The following is a 16,792-nucleotide window of genomic DNA, read 5'->3' as shown; positions in this document are numbered from 1 at the left end:
GAAAGCAAAGTCCACCAAACCACAGGCACACCCCTCAGGGCAATCACTGCACCCTAAGCACGTCCTGTGCGGCTACGCCACGGTACGTCTCCTCGCGATCTACAACCGCCCCCACGAACCGCTGCACGAGCGGCCGCCAGCACTCGTCCGAGAGGTGCATGTGCTCGCCCTCGCACGTCTCCAGCACGACGCCCCCGCGCTCGTCGAGCGTCCGCAGCCCGATCCAGTCGTTCTTGTACAGCGGCTGCAGACGCATCGGCACGATGGTTTTCTCCTCCGCAAGCTCGGCGCTGGCGTCCTTGGGGGCATCGTACGAGCCGAACCACGCGGACTCCTTCGGGACGACAGTCTTGTCCTGGGAGAAGATCGCGAGCACGAGCGTGTTCAGCGACGCGAGGTTCGTGGCGTACGTCTTGTTGTGCTCCTCTCGTACTTCGTTGTTGATCGACGCGAGGAATGTGTTGTGTGCGAGGTACGAGTCGAGCTGCTCTGGGTCACGGAAGTATTGCGCCTACGTGCCGTTTAGCGGGTTCTGTGCATATGGTGTCATTTGTGGGCACACGTACTTGCACCAGGTTTTCCTGGGCCCACTCGGTGTAGACGCCCCCGCGGGCGGCACGCCGGGCGAGCTGGCAGAACACATCCCAGGGACGGCACAGCGGCAGGTCGGACACGCCCATGTGTTGCGAGCCGAAAGTGATGAGGTTGTGAATCGGAGGCGTGTTGTACCTCTCGACATATGCGCGAAGGAATTGGCCACCTGCGCACGGAGTTCAGGCTCATATGTAGGGGAAGCGGAGGGACTGGAACACTGACCTTGCGAGAAACCAATCGCGTCAAAGCCACCCTGAAGCTCAGTGACATTGGCTAGCTGCTCTGTAACGGTGCTGATTTGCTCGTTCACGTTGCCGAACTATGTTACGCGTTGGAGGTCAGAACAAAGAGAGGTTTGAACACACGTACGAAGCCCGCCCGCTCGTCCTCCTTCAGGCTCTCGTTCAGATAGACTGAGTGAATAAAAATGCCAGGGTGCATCTCCTTGATCAGCGACATGAATTGAAGCATGCCCGGCGACGCGTAGGAATCGCCTAGTCCGTGCCAGATGACAAGTGGTCGCCGAGGGGGATCAGACAACCTCAGTGGAGTCGAGACGACATAGCATACTAGAAACGCAACCAAAAAGCTGACCACAGAAAGTACGCGCATCTGAGTGGAATAGACAGATATATGACAGACTTGAGCAAGCGCAAGGAGGAAAATTGGCGGACACCGAGGAACGTAGCACTGAGTGCGTACGCTGCAGCCGCCGCGCCGAGGACAACTGACGCTACTTTAGGCGCCCGTGGCAGCCCCGCATTAGGCTTTCGCTGACCCGGTCCGATCCTCCGTACCGACCTTCAGCATATCGTGCAAGGCGCGACATACGATTTATGCACAAATATAGCGCAGGCAGAAGGTTATAGAGCTGTAATCGTTGATAGTACCTGGTGTACCAGTGCGGTATATATGGTATAGCCTAAATGCCTATTCTCAAAGCGGCATCCATAGACACCACGCCGTGGCCGATCTGCTGAATATTTCGTGGGCGAAGTGTATGTTTAGGTGCATCCGTTCTCGTGGTATCTTTGGGCAATACAGTAAGCATTATCCGGACATGCACGGGGTCCATTGGTCAGAATATCATGAACGAACGAGATTCCAAACATGGACCTAGCTCGGGACGAAACGGAGGGTGTAGGGCCACAGGGCTTCCTTGAGGCAGGGCCGGGAAGACTTTGTGAGATTGTGTTGCCAGTACGAGATGTCTCTCCCATCGGCAGTGCGAGGATGACGGCCGGATCGAGTGAAGGGTGTCCTCGCATGTGGCCGGCGGTGTTGAGCCTGACTTGCAGTACCTTAACGCGTGCGTTTAGGAGCTCCAGAGGCCACGCCTAAACCCGTGATGATATTGGTCTTCAGCGTGCACGAAAGGTTTCGCATAAACCTGTGCATTCTGCAGATCTAGTGATCAGTGCATTAAGAGGAGAACCTCTCGTTCGTTCGAGGATGGTTCTCCTCATCTAGCGTCATGAGAGCGACTGGCCGACGCTAGAACGGTAATATACAAATGACTCACGTTGTACCCCACACTTCTCCCTAGACCCGACCATCGTTGTGCTCCAAGAGCGCGAGAGACCTCGGCCGGGACATGATTCGCTTGGGGCGGTGTGTTGGCGGGCGCAGGTTCCGCTGTGGCTGAGCCGCCTCCGTATGTCAGATGTCGTGTTTCCACGCCCGGTGCTCCGGGGTCAGATGCCGGTAGGCCCAGAACATACAACTATTCCCGTTGGAGGTCCGCTGAGGGGGCCTCCTGAGCCGCCTCCGCCTTAGGAACTCGATCGGCATTGGCTGGGGGCGCGCAGCTCTTGACGTCGCGAGCGATGGAGAGGTGAATGGCACTGCGAGAGGTGGTCGTCGGCGAGGGTTGCGCATCCTCATATAGCTAGCGACATGTGGGAGAGGGCATGTGAGCTGGGCCGTTAAGGGGCCAGCCTGGGGAAAGAAGACGATGCGCAGACGGATAAGTGTCGGCCTGGCGGCAACGCGTACGCTGACCACGACCTTCCCTCCTCCCCACCATCATCCGCGTCGCCGCTGAGGCCGTCGACTCGCCGTGGCCGTGCGCGGGGAGGCTTTTGTGCTAAATTCCGTACGGTGTCCCGCCGCGCGGACAGAACCGGGAGCAGGCGATTGGATGCCGCGTGATTGCACGAGCAGATTTCCTTTTTTGGGGTCAGGAATATTGGATGCTTCGCCTGCTCGCTGCTATAAAGTCTCCTCCCCCAGGCTCCACCGTTTCGATCAGCCCCCTACCCCGCATTCCCCACACCTCCCCATATCGCCCTCATCGTCGTCTCAATCATACCCCATCGCGAGTGAGTCGCCCGAGACCGCCCGAGCACCGTCCGGGGCAGCGCGCGTGCCATGACGTCCGGTGCGCGCGTGCCTCGGACCTGCCTCCTGACCCGTGCTCGTCTCCGCTCCAGTCGCTGACCATCGCGATCCCTTCTAGCACCCGACCACCATGTCGAACTACAACCGCACCCCCTATGTCACCCCCCACATCCTCCACAAGCACTACGCCCAGGCGTACGATGCTGAGACCTCAAATTGTGAGCATTTTATCGTCAATACGTCTCGTATACACTCTAATCGCCCGCGCGATCGTACAGTGATTGGCCGGGAGTTGGAGTACTTCTCCCAGGCCGGTTTCGACATGGACCGCATCCAAATCAAGCGCAACGCTCCCCCCGCGGTGCTTTACGAGGATGCGGTCCGGAACGAGGGTGCCATCATCTCGTCTTCCGGTGCACTCATCAACTTTTCCGGCAAGAAGACCGGACGCAGCCCCAAGGACAAGCGGATTGTCTACGAGGAGACCTCGAAGGACGAGATCTGGTGGGGCTCCGTAAACATCAAGATGGACGAGCGTAAGTGCTTCGTTCAGCTTATTCGCCTGCATGGATTGACATCTTCCTACAGACACCTTTGAGATCAACCGTGAACGCGCGATCGACTACCTTAACACTAGGGATAATGTCTACGTCTTCGATGGCTACGCAGGGGTGAGTGCCCTCGCAATTTTTTTTCTGTTCTCGTTCCGGGCCTGACCTCCCGCAACGCATCCAGTGGGACCCGAAGTACCGCATCAAAGTGCGGGTAATCTGCGCTCGTGCCTATCACGCTCTGTTCATGGTGAGTCGCACATCCCGAATCCTCCCGCTGCGTGGAAGGCGTTAGCCCAAACGGGGGCGATCCTCCCAATCCGGCCCTCCGTCGCAAGAATATCGCTGACCAGCGGTCCGTCTCGCCTAGAACAACATGCTCATCCGCCCGACGGAGGAGGAGCTCCAGAACTTCGGCGACCCCGATTTCATCATCTACAACGCGGGCCAGTTCCCGGCGAACCGCTTCACGAAGGGCATGTCTTCGACCACCTCCGTCGAGATCAACTTCAAGCGGATGGAGATGGTCATCCTCGGCACCGAGTACGCCGGCGAGATGAAGAAGGGTGTCTTCTCCGTGATGGTAAGTCCCGACCCCGCCCCACCCCATACCCCGTATCGCGCCCTCGGTCCGGGATCGTAATCAGTGCTAATCCGTTCCTCCAGCACTATCTCCAACCCGTCAAGTTCGGGCAGCTATCGCTGCACTCGTCCGCCAACGTCGGCGAGACCGGCGACGTCACGCTCTTCTTCGGGCTGTCCGGGACGGGCAAGACGACGCTCTCCGCGGACCCGCGCCGCAAGCTCATCGGCGACGACGAGCACGTCTGGTCCGACGACGGCGTGTTCAACATCGAGGGCGGCTGCTACGCGAAGTGCATCAACCTCTCCGCGGAGAAGGAGCCCGAGATCTTCAGCGCGATCCGCTTCGGGAGCGTGCTCGAGAACGTCGTCTACAACCCGCTCACGCGCGTGCCCGACTACGACGACGCGAGCATCACCGAGAACACGCGCTGCGCGTACCCGATCGAGTACATCCCGAACGCGCAGATCCCGTGCTTCGTCGCGTCGCAGCCCAAGAACATCATCATGCTCACCTGCGACGCCTTCGGTGTCCTCCCGCCCGTCGCGAAGCTCACGCCCGAGCAGGCCTCCTACCACTTCCTCGCCGGCTACACGTCCAAGACGCCCGGCACTGAGGACGGTGTGCTCGAGCCCATCCCGACGTTCTCGACGTGCTACAGCGCGCCGTTCATCGTGCTCCACGTACGTCCTCCCTCTCCTCCCCGTCCCCTCACGCACGACGCTAACCCTTCCCCTCCTTATAGCCCGGCCGCTACGCCGAGATGCTCGCGGAGCGCATGGCGAAGAACAACGTCGACTGCTGGCTGATCAACACGGGCTGGACGGGCGGCAAGTTCGGGACGGGCAAGCGCTGCCCGCTCAAGTACACGCGCCGCATCGTCGACGCCGTGCACTCGGGCGAGCTCGCGAAGGCCGAGTACGAGAACTTCGGCGTGTTCGGGCTGCAGGTGCCGACCGCGCTCGAGGGCGTGCCGCGCGAGCTGCTCAACCCGCGCCTCGCGTGGGCGAACACGGAGGCGTTCGAGCGCGAGATCCGCAAGCTCGCGGGCATGTTCCAGAAGGCGTTCGCGCTGTACGAGAGCGACGTCGAGGAGAAGGTGCGCCTCGCCGGCCCGCAGCTCTAGGTTGCTGTCACCGGGGTCGAGGTGGACGTGTGATATGGGGTTCGGGGAGCTGAAGCGTGCGGGGATATAACCAGACTAGCCTACCAGGGACAGCGTGCTGTGTACCAATAGATGTATAGTCCCCTTCTAAGTACCTTTGCCCACTAGCGGCTTGATACGGCAAACCAAGTTCTTGTGCGGTATGTGCGAGGTTGTGGGTGTTTGCCGATATGAGAACCCTCCTAGTCCTGGACCATCCACACGTGCGGTGTAGCGCAGTATCGGTGCAGCGTGCTAGATCGCCATACGAGAGCTCTGGGAGATTCGGCGATGTGTGTTCGCCACTACTTACATGCGTACGTGCAGTGTACCAATTCCCCTGTCGAACACCTTCCGCGCGCACGTCTGATTCGGAGCCCTGCCTTACATCGTCCCCTTTCACCGCGCCGGGACCTTGCAGCTATCAACATGAATATGTGGATAGGAGGTACAAGAGAAAGCTTCTTGCCCGGGGAGCTAGGGCTAGTCGCTGGATAGACTCGAGACCGCGATGGTACTCGATCATCGTATCGCTAAGGCTGGATCTATTCTTATACTGATGTTAAGGGTCCTAACATAGATCGTTCAACACTATCAAGCTGTACCTACTATAGGCTTCACGGTCATCGAGCACGACAGCACGAGACAACGGCTCGGTTGGCACCCAGGACGATATAACAGTACGAGTCGATCGACCCGGAGACTTGTACGCAAATGTTCACTTGCGTACGTGGTAGCACCTTATTGACTCAAGACAACCTCCATAGGATGGAATTCCAATCCCAGACCCATCAGTGTCCTTCACGAGATAACGATGCAAGTGTCACCCGGAAGGGCACACTATACACTCATCCGCGTACCGTAGATCGCGGCTGCGACGCCCGCGTATCGAACAGGTCGAAGGCGTACTCCGAATCACAAGTAATGCACACGGAGGAGGGGCACGAGAACGCAGATCATATTGTGATACAACGCAGAGCGTAAGAATGACACACCCACCCACAACAGCGCATTGCGGGAGACCTATGCGGAGAGGGGAAGCAGTACACGGGGGACGGGACTCCTAATAGTACAAGCCGCATTGTGACGGGAACCGAGACGCTTCGGACGAGACGACCAGGACGGAACGACATGTGCTACCAGTAAGGAATGGCAGTGGGGGAAGGAGTGTTGCGGATGGGGGGTCGGGCAAGAAATACGATCAGATGACAGAGAATCGGAGATGGCGCCGTGGATAGGGCCGGAATGGAAAGCATGGGAAGGGGTGCGGGATGTTATCCTGTACAATGATCAGTACATTGAGCAAGTAGGAGAGAGCACGAAAGCTTACCTGTCAGCACTTAGTACTGAGGAGCACCGCCGTAGCCACCCTGCTGGTAGCCACCCTGGCCTCCGCCGCCGGAGTAACCTCCACCGCCGTAGCCACCCTGGCCTCCGCCGCCGTAGCCACCTGCTGGAAAACGTCAGCAATCCGATCTTTCCCGCCTAGCTGCGATGACGCCAGCTTGACCTTGACCACCAAACGCACCCTGGGAGTAGCCTCCGCCGCCGGAGTAGCCGCCACCCTGGCCTGAAAAGACTGTGAGCAAAAGCACTACGAAGTAAGAAGCAGCGACGCCTACCGCCACCAAACCCACCGCCAGAGTATCCTCCACCACCGTAGCCGCCTTCTTATACGTGCAGGTATCAGTGTTTGTTACAACCAGCATGTAGTTAGTCGTTCTGACCTCCGCCTCCGCCACCGCCGCTGCCGCGGGCGTTGGCGAGGTTGACCTTGATGCGGCGGCCGTCGAGCTCCTGCTCGTTGAGGCTGGAAATGGCGGTCTGCGCCTCGCCAGACGAGCTGAACGTGACGAAGCCGAAGCCGCGGGAGCGGCCGGTGTCGCGGTCACGCATCACGATGGACTGCAAGTTCGCGGAGACGGAATCAGCACCATGCCATACGGAGAAGAGGCCTCATGGTGCGTTTTTATGAAACACAGCCACGAGACGCCTCAAGGAACGGTCGCGTACGTCGAGGATTTGACCGTAGTTCGAGAAGGCCTAAAGGGGAACGCGAAGCGTATCTAATCAGACTCGGGACGGAGACAGGCGCGACGGTCGCCCGCCGCGCAGAAAAAGCAGACTGACTGAACGCAGGCTGTCATCGGTCGTGTTCCAGCTCAGGTTGCTACACGGGGAACACGGAATCAGTCGGGGGTCTAGCGGGCGAGACGCCGCCTGCGAGTCCAAACGAAACTGACCCAACGTATACTTTTGTAGACATGATGATGGATTCTGAAAGTTACAGTACACCGGGGGACTCTTGGGAACCGACGAAACCGAAATCGAAAACCGGACGGAGACTTGGGCAAGCAGGAGACGGGGGGCAAGAGCGAGATGCCTGATCCGCTCATTTTCGCCCGGCTTATATGGCCCCTCCCGCCCATTTCAAACTCCGGAACTCAATCCCTGCGGGATCTCTCCCCCCATTTTCTCGCCGCTCCAGGCCCGTCTCAGCCAATCGGCGCCCGTCATGTGCCGGCCGTGGAATTCCAGAATGCGCCCAAGATGCGCCCTCGGAGGAGCTCCATCGCCACATCTGGACGCACGAGCCACAGTTCTAACTTCTGCCACACCCGCCAAACCTTGTCTGACACCGCGATTGGGCGACAAGGCGACCCACGCACGGTGCCGATACTGCACTGCACACAGCGGACGGTGCGTATCGATCCATTTTCCAGCCAAGTGAGAAAGTAACAGACAAGTGTGCTATGCGAAACAGCGGGGAACAATTGCGCGATAGATGACCGAGACAGTGGATGGTGATGTGCGGAAATGATATGATGTATGTGGCGGGGAGCGTTCATTATACAGTATCGCCGCGGGGGTGAGGGTCGTGTCGTTTCGTGAATCGTGAACAGAACAGAGGTGGAAAAAACGGTGGGAGACGGGGAGGGGGAAATGAACATGGGGCAGTCATGTGGAGGGGGCACGAGAAACAGGGGGGCAATCAACCTACTCAAGACATCGTCTTCCGCTTCTCAAGCTTCTTCTCCTTCTTGCTCTTCGTCAACTTGGCCTTGCCAATGTCGCTCGAAACGCTCGCGCGCGGGCTGTCCTGCGGCGTGTCCTTCGAGGAGCTGCCCTCGTCCTTGTTCGAGTTCGACGTGTCCGCACGCTTCAGGCCTGGAATGAACGAGCCCGCAATCGCTGGAATGGACGACGCACTCGAGCCCTGCCGGCGCGTGGTGATTGAGATCCGGCGCGCAAGGCGCTGGATGCCCTGCGTCGACAGCGTGCGCCTCCGCTTCCCGTCCGCCTCAGGATCAGGCGTCCCGGTGCGGGACGGCGTCTGAGCTTCCTGGAACGTGACGCCGGGGTTCTGCGCACGCTCTGCGACAGAACCCTCGCGCTGGGAAGCCGTGTCCGGTGAGCCAGGGAACGCGATAGGGACCGGGCTGTCAGAAGTCGGGAATGCCAGCGGCGCAGCGTCGCTCGATGGGAACGATACCGGCGCGGTATCGTCAGCAGAGGTCGGGAACGCGACAGGGGCGGCGGCGGAGGCCTCAGGGACGGGTTCGGCACTAGATTCGGGGGCGGCTTCTACTGCATCCTCGGCGCCATCAGTGGACGGGAATGCCACAGGGGCGGCAGCTTCGTCGGCGATGGCCTCGGGGGCGCTCTCCACCGCGGGCTCGCCATCTGCCAGTGCGTCCTGGGCGACTTCCTCGGTGCCAACCTGGGGGACACCCTCAAGGTCCTCTGCGATAACGACAGGGTCCTCCGCGGGCACGTCCTCTACGTCAAAGCCAGTGACGACAGCAGACTTCCTGTGCGAGGACACGGCCTCGTCCGTGCTGGACACCTGATCGGCCCACATTGTGGCGAAGTTGCCACCCAGGGCAAGAAGCTCGCCATGAGTGCCCTGTTCGACGATGCGCCCATCCTTCAAAACAAGAATCCTGCCGGGAGCATTTAATAAGCCCGCGCCGTATTAATGGCAGCGCAAAATTTCACATACAGGTCAGCAGATGCGATGGTCTAGACGTGCGGTGATTCAGCGAAGGTTCCGTTATCTGATACTGTACAGGTACTCACCGAGAGCCGGTGCGCGATAGAAAGCGAGGAACGTCCTTGGACGAGGTTCTGCAATGCCTTCTGGATGTCCTTTTCGGTCGAGGTGTCCAGAGCGCTGACGTAGAAGGCCATGTGAGTACGTTATGTAGGACAGAACCCAAATACACTCGGACCTTGTGGCCTCGTCCAAAAGCAGAATGGGAGGATCCTTCAGGAGCGTCCGGGCGATAGCGACACGTTGCTTCTCGCCGCCGCTCAGCCTGATACCACGCTCGCCGACCTTGGTGTCGTAGCCGTCCGGGAAGCTGAGGATGCGGTCATGGATCTGGGCAGCCTTCGCAGCGGCGACAATCTCCTCCTGGGTAGCACCGAACTTGCCGTACCTATGTGCTTACAGGTAAGTGTTAAAAACATGGAGAGGGCTGTGATGAGTACTGACGCGATGTTGTAGCCGATGCTAGCGTTGAAGAGCACCGGGTCCTGAGGCACAACGCCGATAGCCTTCCGCAGACTATCCTGAGTGACATCGCGGAGATCTTGGCCATCGATGAGGATGCGGCCGTCGCCCTCCTTGAGGTCGTAGAACCGGTAGAGAAGACGCAAGATCGTGGACTTGCCCGCGCCAGACTCGCCGACGAGCGCAACAGAGGACCCCTTGGGCACCTTGAACGATACGCTCTCCAGAGCCGTGCTACGGCCGTCGTACGAGAAGTTGACGTTGTCTACACCGCTATAGTGAGCACCTCATGGCGACCTTCATGGTTTGAGGTTGGTACTTACCGAATTCGATCTCGCCATTCTCGACGATGAGATCGGGGGCGTTCGGCCGGTCGTTGATCTCGGTCGGCTCGCTGAGCAGCTTAAGAAGACGCTCCGTGTCGACGAGGGATTGGTTGATCGTTCGGTACAAGTACCCGAGCATGTTCAAAGGACCATACAGCTGGGCCAGGTACGTGATGAAGAAAACGAACTGATGAGGCTGTGACTGGCCGCGAACGACACGCATAGCGACAATCATGGAGCCAACGAGGAGACCCAAAGTCTATATTCCTTGTCAGCACGCATGCGGCGGGAGTGTGTAGAAGACAACGTACAATGATGAAGTTTTGGACGAGGTTGAGCAGGTTCAACGAAACTAACCACGCGTAATCAGTACTTCGCGGTACAAGGTAGGTGTAAATGTACGTACCCATAACCTTGTACTCGAGATTCTGGTACTGGCGGATGGAGTCGCGGTAACGCTCGCCCTCGTGTTCTTCACCATTGAAGTACTTCACGGTCTCGTAGTTGAGCAAGCAGTCGGTGTGGATCCCACGAATAACCATGTCACGCTCGTTCATCTGCCGCCGGAGCTTGGTGCGCCATCTGGTAAGGACGACGCTCGCGGCAACTAAGGGGTAGTGGATAAGTATATGCACTTGAACACCATAGGAGAAGGTGAAAGTGAAACTCACCATATGCGGCCATGACGAAGAAAATGACGATGGCGAGAGTCCACTCGAAATACACCACGAAGAAGACCAGCGCAATAGCGATATCGAAGAACGTAGGAAGAATGTTGAAGATAATGGTCTACATCGTGGAGATTGCCGTCAGAATGATCATTCAAAACGTTCGTGAGCGAGCGCACCTCGAAAGTGTGGTTGATAGCAGCGCCACGGTCAAGAATGCGCAGGACCTCTCCGGTCTTGCGACGCGCGTGAAACGCGAACGAAAGCTGGAGGAGGTGATCAAACGACAACTGCGACATTTCTAGAGATATGTCAGACATGGCGCAAAATAATCGCGAAGTTAGATTTCACGTACCTCTGTCGGAGTACTGCATGACCGGGATCCAAAGAGTCTGTTCCAAAGCCCATCAGGACCGCATATATGCGCTATAGACTGCATTTACTCACGTCACGCAGAGCAGCCAAGCCTCCCGTAGCCTGCAAGAAGCGTAGAGCGACATAGGCACCTAGGTACGGCCATGGTGACGTCTGCGAACCCTCTTCGAAGATGCGCACAAGCTGCGCGAATACCAATGGAACGAGGAAGTTCACCACGCGCCCCACGAGCATGACAAGGAAACACAGGAACTATAAGGCACCAATCAGCACCCGGTCACGCGAGCAACATGTGTATCACATACTGCGAGGAACTGCAGAGAGGCACTCTTCGATGGCCACAGGTAAGGCGCAATGTGCTTAATGCGGGCAAAGATCTCACACCACGACGGATCGAGTGCAATGTCTTCTTTCGCCTCCTAATGAAAACAAACGCGTCTCAGCTCCGACGCAGACGCGCTAGAAGCTCACAATTGTACTCACATGAGCCTTGGGCGGGGGTACACGCACGGTAGAAGGAGCAGGAGTGTGAGTACGCGTAGTGGGCCCGGAGCTTTGTGCGACGGATCGGCCGCTGCGGAAAGTACCATACTTGCTTGCCTCCGCGGAGAAGGGAGAGAGCCCCGACGAGGGCGCCGCGGCGTCTTGAGCAGGGATGAGGAGGCTCGTGTCCGTCGGTGTTTCTTCGTCGATAGTCTCCGCGGGGACGTAGGAAACACGCGGGAAGAGGAGGGCGGAGAGCAACGGAACAAGGAGAAGGACGCGGAAAGCGGGGAACGCGAGATGGACAAGGTAGACGGTAGAGAGGGGGCCTGTGAAGCGTATCTACGATTAGCCAACATCCACGCCGCGTTGCAACGTGCGCTATAGAAGTGTAAAGGGAGACGTACGCGTAATTGCAAGGGCCAAGAACACGACCTGTGCAATATCCAACGCCAGGGAGAAGAACACCCCGTGCTTCAGCCGGCGGAGCGACCACACGTCGACGCCGCGGATTTCCTTCCATGCTCCAAGGGCCGCGAGTCCAGTGAACGCAGCGAGACCTACGACCGCGTTGATCTCGAGTCCGGTAAACCCGGGCCAGGTCTTGCCAATAACGGCCCAGACGACGAAGGCAAGTCCGTCGAGAAGGTAAGTGAGGCCAACGAGAGAAAGGAAAGCATATATGAGAGCGCGACGGTGCGTACGAGTAGCAACGACGACGGCGGTGATGGGAGATGGCGCGGAGGACGTCTGCGGCGCGGGGGCACGCACGAAGAGCAGCGAGAGGGTGGCGAGAAAGACGATGCTGGGTGAGAGCACGCGGAGGATGAAGAGCGGCGTGAGGTCCGCGAGCGGTAGGGCCATGGTGGTCGTTGCCGCCGTCGTCGCTGAGCTCGACGTCGTCGTGGGTCGTAAGAAAGAGGGAGGGCGATGGAAAAAGTTGCGCGCGGTTGTGGTTGAAGACAAGCCGCGCCTCGTGTTGTGGCTAGGATTCTTATCGGGAAGACGTTCACCCTGGACTTAGCGGCCTCGCTTGCTGCTCATGTCGCGTTCCGGGTCGAGCATGCCGATGTCCTCGACATTGCCCCCGGTGCCGCCTCCCGTCTATCGAGTATGATGTCAGATAAGACGCCTCTGCCGGCTTCAATTCCATTCATGCATATGCGTCCCCGACTCAGGTCTCAGGCCACAGGTGCGCTCGTACGTTGAGTCGACGACTGCTGCACGGCGGCAGACGAAGGCCGAGGGCACTGCGCGGCGGTATTGCGGCGGCGCGTCGCGCCAGGTCGCGCAGGGTCGCGCGCGCCGTGGATCATGATGCCGCCGATGACGTGCCTGAGCGCCAGGGCGCGCCCGACGGGTCGGAGTAAGCAGCCGCCGATGTCAGGACTGTGTGCCTCCGTCGTCCGACGGGCCATTTGGCATGCTTGGCAAAGCTACCAGACTTGTGGAAGAGGATACAAGGCATCCATGTCGAAAGGAATCTGTGAGCATGGTAGCTTGGACAGCTAACAGGTTGATTGACATTGACACGGACTTTAACATATACACACGCACAGACATCGTAGTAACAGTACACATAGGATTCTGGCAGAAAACACCACAACTAGCAAAGATACGGACTAAGACAACAAGGCAGACATACACTTCGCACAGCAGAGACTTCCGCAGACAGACATATATCACAGCGTTTTCCCTTACTCTTCGTCTCCGCGCTTGAACGCCTTCTCGATTACGCCGTCCTTCAGCTTGTACCCGTTCGCTGCGAACAGCTTCGAGCGCAGGAAAGGGTTGGTATCGTAGATGTCGTGTTCCTTGGCCTGCAAACCCGCGAAGAATGGTTGGTTACATGTGGCGTACGACGGAGAGGTAAGCTTACCCGTTCGTCCAGCTCGGTGGTCTTGACGGTTACAGAATCGGGCTGCGAGTGCCTCTGCAACTGGTAGTAGCGCGCTTTCTCCTTGACGATTTGTCCGAGAAGGAACGCGAGCAGCTCCTCGTGGTCGCGCGCCTGCGTGAGGTACTTGCGGAAGCCCTGTTGCGCGCAAACGATCAGTAACATGTCCGGCGACTACAAGCACACCACAGAAAAGGCTACACGCGGCGAGCAAGGCGATTTTACATTGCTCGCAACGCATCGCGATCCCTATACGAGAATGCGGATCGAAGACGGAACTTACTCGCTCGAGCGTCTTCTTGATCGACATCTTCTGAGCATTCACGAAGCTCCCGATGGTCACGGAAATTGCGAGGTCGATGTCGTCCGCGCGCACGTACTCGCGCAGCGCCATTTTCGCGCTCGCCTCTGACATGCGGATGATGCTCTCCAGGTGACGGATGGTGATGGGGAATGAACCAGTGGCGAGCGATTCGCGACGCAAGTCGGAGAACAGCCGCGAAATCTTGTCCTGGTCGAGGTCGAACAACTTGGGGCGCACTTTGTCCTTCGCGTACATAATGTACTTCCGGAGCAGATCTTGCGGAATGATCTATGCGGGAGGTGAGAATACTGTCTCACACGCTGATATGACACTCACGTCTGCATCCAAGGTAGTCCCGACGTCCATCTCATCTTTGTGCGCCTCGAACTTGGGGTGGCTCCGCAGATGGCTGCCTACGACGAATCGAGCGAGGAGTTCGTCCTGGACGGGGTCGACCGTGTCCTTCACCACGCACAGGACGTCGAAACGCGACAGAATGGGCTCTGTCAGCTCGACATTCTGCTGGAAAGGAATGGTGGGATTGTAGCGGCCACGGATCGGGTTGGCCGCGGCAATGATGGCGCACCGCGCCTGAAGCGTGGTGACGATACCGGCCTTGGATATCGAGATGGACTGCTGCTCCATCGCCTCGTGAATCGACGTCCGATCGGAGTCGTTCATCTTGTCGAACTCGTCGATGAGACAAGTTCCCTTGTCGGCGAGCACGAGTGCGCCACCCTCCAGAGTCCACTCGCGCGTGATAGGATCCTTGCGCACGCTCGCCGTAAGACCGACGGCAGACGCGCCCTGACCCGTGGCGAACACAGAACGATGGGCCGTCTTCTCCACATACTTCAAGAATTGGGACTTGGCCGTTCCTGGGTCACCGAGCAGAAGGACGTTGATATCACCACGAATACGATGCTTCCGGTTAATATCCTTGGAAACACCGGAGAAAAGCGATAGGGCCAAGGCTGTCTTGATGTCTTCATGGCCGTAGATGGAGGGGGCGATAGACTTGATGATGCGTTTACGAATGCGGTCGTCACGCGCTAGCAGTAGGATCTCCTTTTCGTCATCCTCGGTCAAGCGGAAGGCCGCGAACTGGTCCTCTTTCTTGTTGACGTGGTTGGCTTCTAGGATCGTCGAGAACACCGGGAAGCCATTCTTGGAGTTGAGGGACGCGTCGAAATTGTTGCGGTATATACCAGTGATTTCCTAGCAGGGGCCATTGTTATAAAAGAAGCACACCCACGGAATGCACTCACAATTTCCTCGCCAGGCTTCGCCCTGTCTATCAAATCCCATAGCAGCACGACTTCGCGATGCCGTGGGAGACGTCCAGGGGGAACAGAGCCGGGAGACTCTTGCAGCGTCATTTTCTGGTAATTTCTGTACACCGTCTATCCGACGCATCAGAGTCATAGTATCGATACAGAATTGGTTAATTTACCTGCTCTGAATTGACATGGAAGGGTCCTTTGCTCTCGCAGTTGGGGCAATAGCTAATCTTCACCTCCCGGGTCGAATCCTGGTAGAAGGGACCCAGCACCGCCCCGCACTTCCGGCAGTCGAACTTCACGTATTTGAGTTGTGGGAACACTCCCGTTCGACGAGTCACGACGCCGGTTACTCGGACAAGAGTGTTGAGATGTGATCGCCGGAGGTCGCGAAGAGAGGAAGCGAGGGGGAGGTCGGTTATGCGAACGTGCACCTCCGAATGAATACGTTCGTAGGCCGGGTAATAGAGCAAGATCGCGCTCAACGCAACTTCGTCGAAGATGGCCAACATAGCGCTCGGACAGTTGGTGAGGAAGTAAGCGAGGATGGGCTTCGACAACGCAAGGTGCAGATACGATACTTCCAACGACTCGGCATTGTCTGTGACACTGATCAGTAAAGCTACCCCGACATCTCGATCGCGATACGCACTTTCTCCCAAGTGTCGGATGCGTTGACCGTACACCGACGCGCCGTTCTCGTCAACATATGTCATGAGGAACTGGCGGAAGTGCCGAACGATAGATCGTCTAACACGTTCGTTGGCGATCCATTCCGCAATCGACTTCGCTTTGATATCACTCAGTTGCTCCAGCGGAAGTTCCTGCACACACTGTTAGATCGACCTGACTATAACTCACCATCGTAATACTCACATCGTCTACACCTTCCAAGTCGTCGAGGTCCTTCCTCTCATCGTATTGCCGCCGGGTGCGCCTCTTCATGCCCGCAAGAAGACCACCATCGACGTCGTCGTCTTCCATATCATCGCTTTGAAGGAAGTCGGGCATGCGACTTCGAGCAGCAGCACGGGCACCCCTCCGGCCTCCGCGCTCCAGACGGTCTCTGCGAGCCATATTGGCCTCAGCAGCGCGCCTTTGAGCGGCCGACATCTCCTCAAAGTCTTGGTCATCGTCAATGTCGCGGTCGGAGTATCGGTCCAGTAGCTCGTTCGTCGCATAATCGCTGTGCAAAAATGTGAGAATGAAGGGATATGAGCGCGAAAACTCGCAACTTACTCTTCGAACTCCTCTGCGAATAGATCGTCTCCGTCTTCGGCATCATCCGCGTCATCCTCGATGTCTTTGACCGCGTCGCGCTCATCCAGGCTCTCGTCTGTGTCAGAGAAAGGCGCAGGTGGTGAGGACGGTGGAAGGGATGACTCTTCGTCGCGTTCTGCGCGCGACGGTCCCGCGGGCGAGGATCCCGGGGGAGGTGTGACTGAGCGACGCCGTTTGGCACCGCGAGGGGTCTGTACGCAACGAATAAGCGTTCTGTCATAGTTTTCACGCTCCTAGACATACCGCCATTGTGAATTTGAGAGGAGATGCGCGTCGAGAGGTGGTGGATGCAGGAAGGAAGGATGAGACAAGGTTTCCTCCGACGCGTCGCGCTCATTACGGGCGGAGTTGTAAATTGCCACAGTCGCGTCGAGATTGGCGCCGAAGTTCAAGGCGCGTCGGTGGCTGAGATCCTCCAAGCGTCCTCTACGCTCAACCATCATACCTCCG

General features: G+C 58.0%; 6 protein-coding genes across 6 annotated transcripts; 1 reads left to right on the top strand and 5 right to left on the bottom strand.

Annotated features, from left to right (window-relative positions):
* Positions 1 to 43: 43 nt before the first annotated feature.
* TRAVEDRAFT_113988 (alpha/beta-hydrolase) lies at positions 44 to 1,206 on the bottom strand (the record flags this gene model as incomplete). Its single annotated transcript, XM_008036266.1, has 4 exons — positions 44 to 511; positions 567 to 760; positions 817 to 913; positions 964 to 1,206. The coding sequence occupies 4 exons, from the start codon at positions 1,204 to 1,206 to the stop codon at positions 44 to 46; spliced, it is 1,002 nt and encodes a 333-aa protein (XP_008034457.1).
* Positions 1,207 to 1,584: 378 nt separating this feature from the next.
* TRAVEDRAFT_26570 (uncharacterized protein) lies at positions 1,585 to 2,032 on the bottom strand. Its single transcript, XM_008035375.1, has one exon. The coding sequence runs from the start codon at positions 1,860 to 1,862 to the stop codon at positions 1,599 to 1,601; it is 264 nt and encodes an 87-aa protein (XP_008033566.1). The 5' UTR covers positions 1,863 to 2,032; the 3' UTR covers positions 1,585 to 1,598.
* Positions 2,033 to 2,877: 845 nt separating this feature from the next.
* On the top strand, positions 2,878 to 5,366 carry TRAVEDRAFT_69281 (ATP-utilizing phosphoenolpyruvate carboxykinase). The gene is made up of 8 exons (XM_008036265.1): positions 2,878 to 2,915; positions 3,053 to 3,152; positions 3,213 to 3,470; positions 3,523 to 3,605; positions 3,670 to 3,735; positions 3,856 to 4,068; positions 4,152 to 4,751; positions 4,814 to 5,366. Exons 2-8 carry the CDS (start codon positions 3,065 to 3,067, stop codon positions 5,192 to 5,194), a joined length of 1,689 nt encoding a protein of 562 aa, XP_008034456.1. The 5' UTR covers positions 2,878 to 2,915; positions 3,053 to 3,064; the 3' UTR covers positions 5,195 to 5,366.
* A 1,186-nt stretch (positions 5,367 to 6,552) lies between these two features.
* Positions 6,553 to 7,570, bottom strand: TRAVEDRAFT_161318 (RNA-binding domain-containing protein; the record flags this gene model as incomplete). Its single annotated transcript, XM_008036264.1, has 5 exons — positions 7,456 to 7,570; positions 7,343 to 7,382; positions 7,226 to 7,255; positions 6,940 to 7,117; positions 6,553 to 6,662 (listed from the first exon to the last, which is right to left on the bottom strand). Exons 1-5 carry the CDS (start codon positions 7,476 to 7,478, stop codon positions 6,553 to 6,555), a joined length of 381 nt encoding a protein of 126 aa, XP_008034455.1. The 5' UTR covers positions 7,479 to 7,570.
* Positions 7,571 to 7,914: 344 nt separating this feature from the next.
* On the bottom strand, positions 7,915 to 12,444 carry TRAVEDRAFT_62820 (uncharacterized protein; the record flags this gene model as incomplete). The annotated part of the gene is made up of 15 exons (XM_008036061.1): positions 7,915 to 9,156; positions 9,216 to 9,235; positions 9,293 to 9,386; positions 9,445 to 9,654; positions 9,711 to 9,993; positions 10,052 to 10,313; positions 10,366 to 10,406; positions 10,461 to 10,661; positions 10,726 to 10,843; positions 10,902 to 11,023; positions 11,078 to 11,114; positions 11,170 to 11,349; positions 11,403 to 11,516; positions 11,581 to 11,909; positions 11,988 to 12,444. 15 exons carry the CDS (start codon positions 12,442 to 12,444, stop codon positions 8,214 to 8,216), a joined length of 3,411 nt encoding a protein of 1,136 aa, XP_008034252.1. The 3' UTR covers positions 7,915 to 8,213.
* A 650-nt stretch (positions 12,445 to 13,094) lies between these two features.
* On the bottom strand, positions 13,095 to 16,614 carry TRAVEDRAFT_161310 (MCM-domain-containing protein). Its single transcript, XM_008036263.1, has 10 exons — positions 16,586 to 16,614; positions 16,301 to 16,533; positions 15,938 to 16,247; positions 15,714 to 15,885; positions 15,235 to 15,662; positions 15,050 to 15,184; positions 14,118 to 14,999; positions 13,761 to 14,069; positions 13,460 to 13,615; positions 13,095 to 13,400 (listed from the first exon to the last, which is right to left on the bottom strand). Exons 1-10 carry the CDS (start codon positions 16,589 to 16,591, stop codon positions 13,278 to 13,280), a joined length of 2,754 nt encoding a protein of 917 aa, XP_008034454.1. The 5' UTR covers positions 16,592 to 16,614; the 3' UTR covers positions 13,095 to 13,277.
* Between the last annotated feature and the right edge of the window lie 178 nt (positions 16,615 to 16,792).

Source organism: Trametes versicolor (genome assembly GCF_000271585.1).
Source record: "Trametes versicolor FP-101664 SS1 unplaced genomic scaffold TRAVEscaffold_2, whole genome shotgun sequence".
Classification (NCBI taxonomy): Eukaryota; Fungi; Basidiomycota; class Agaricomycetes; order Polyporales; family Polyporaceae; genus Trametes; species Trametes versicolor.
This window is presented reverse-complemented; position numbering and strand designations above follow the sequence as displayed.

Coding starts and splice junctions, on each gene's coding strand:
- TRAVEDRAFT_26570 (XM_008035375.1), bottom strand. CDS start 1,862: ATGCGAGGACACCCTTCACTCGATCCGGCCGTCATCCTCGCACTGCCG.
- TRAVEDRAFT_69281 (XM_008036265.1), top strand. CDS start 3,065: ATGTCGAACTACAACCGCACCCCCTATGTCACCCCCCACATCCTCCAC. Junction 3,153..3,212: donor CGATGCTGAGACCTCAAATT/GTGAGCATTTTA, acceptor GCGATCGTACAG/TGATTGGCCGGGAGTTGGAG. Junction 3,736..3,855: donor CCTATCACGCTCTGTTCATG/GTGAGTCGCACA, acceptor CGTCTCGCCTAG/AACAACATGCTCATCCGCCC.
- TRAVEDRAFT_161310 (XM_008036263.1), bottom strand. Junction 16,248..16,300: donor TTCGCAGAGGAGTTCGAAGA/GTAAGTTGCGAG, acceptor ATTTTTGCACAG/CGATTATGCGACGAACGAGC. Junction 13,616..13,760: donor TCAAGAAGACGCTCGAGCGA/GTAAGTTCCGTC, acceptor TGCGCGCAACAG/GGCTTCCGCAAGTACCTCAC.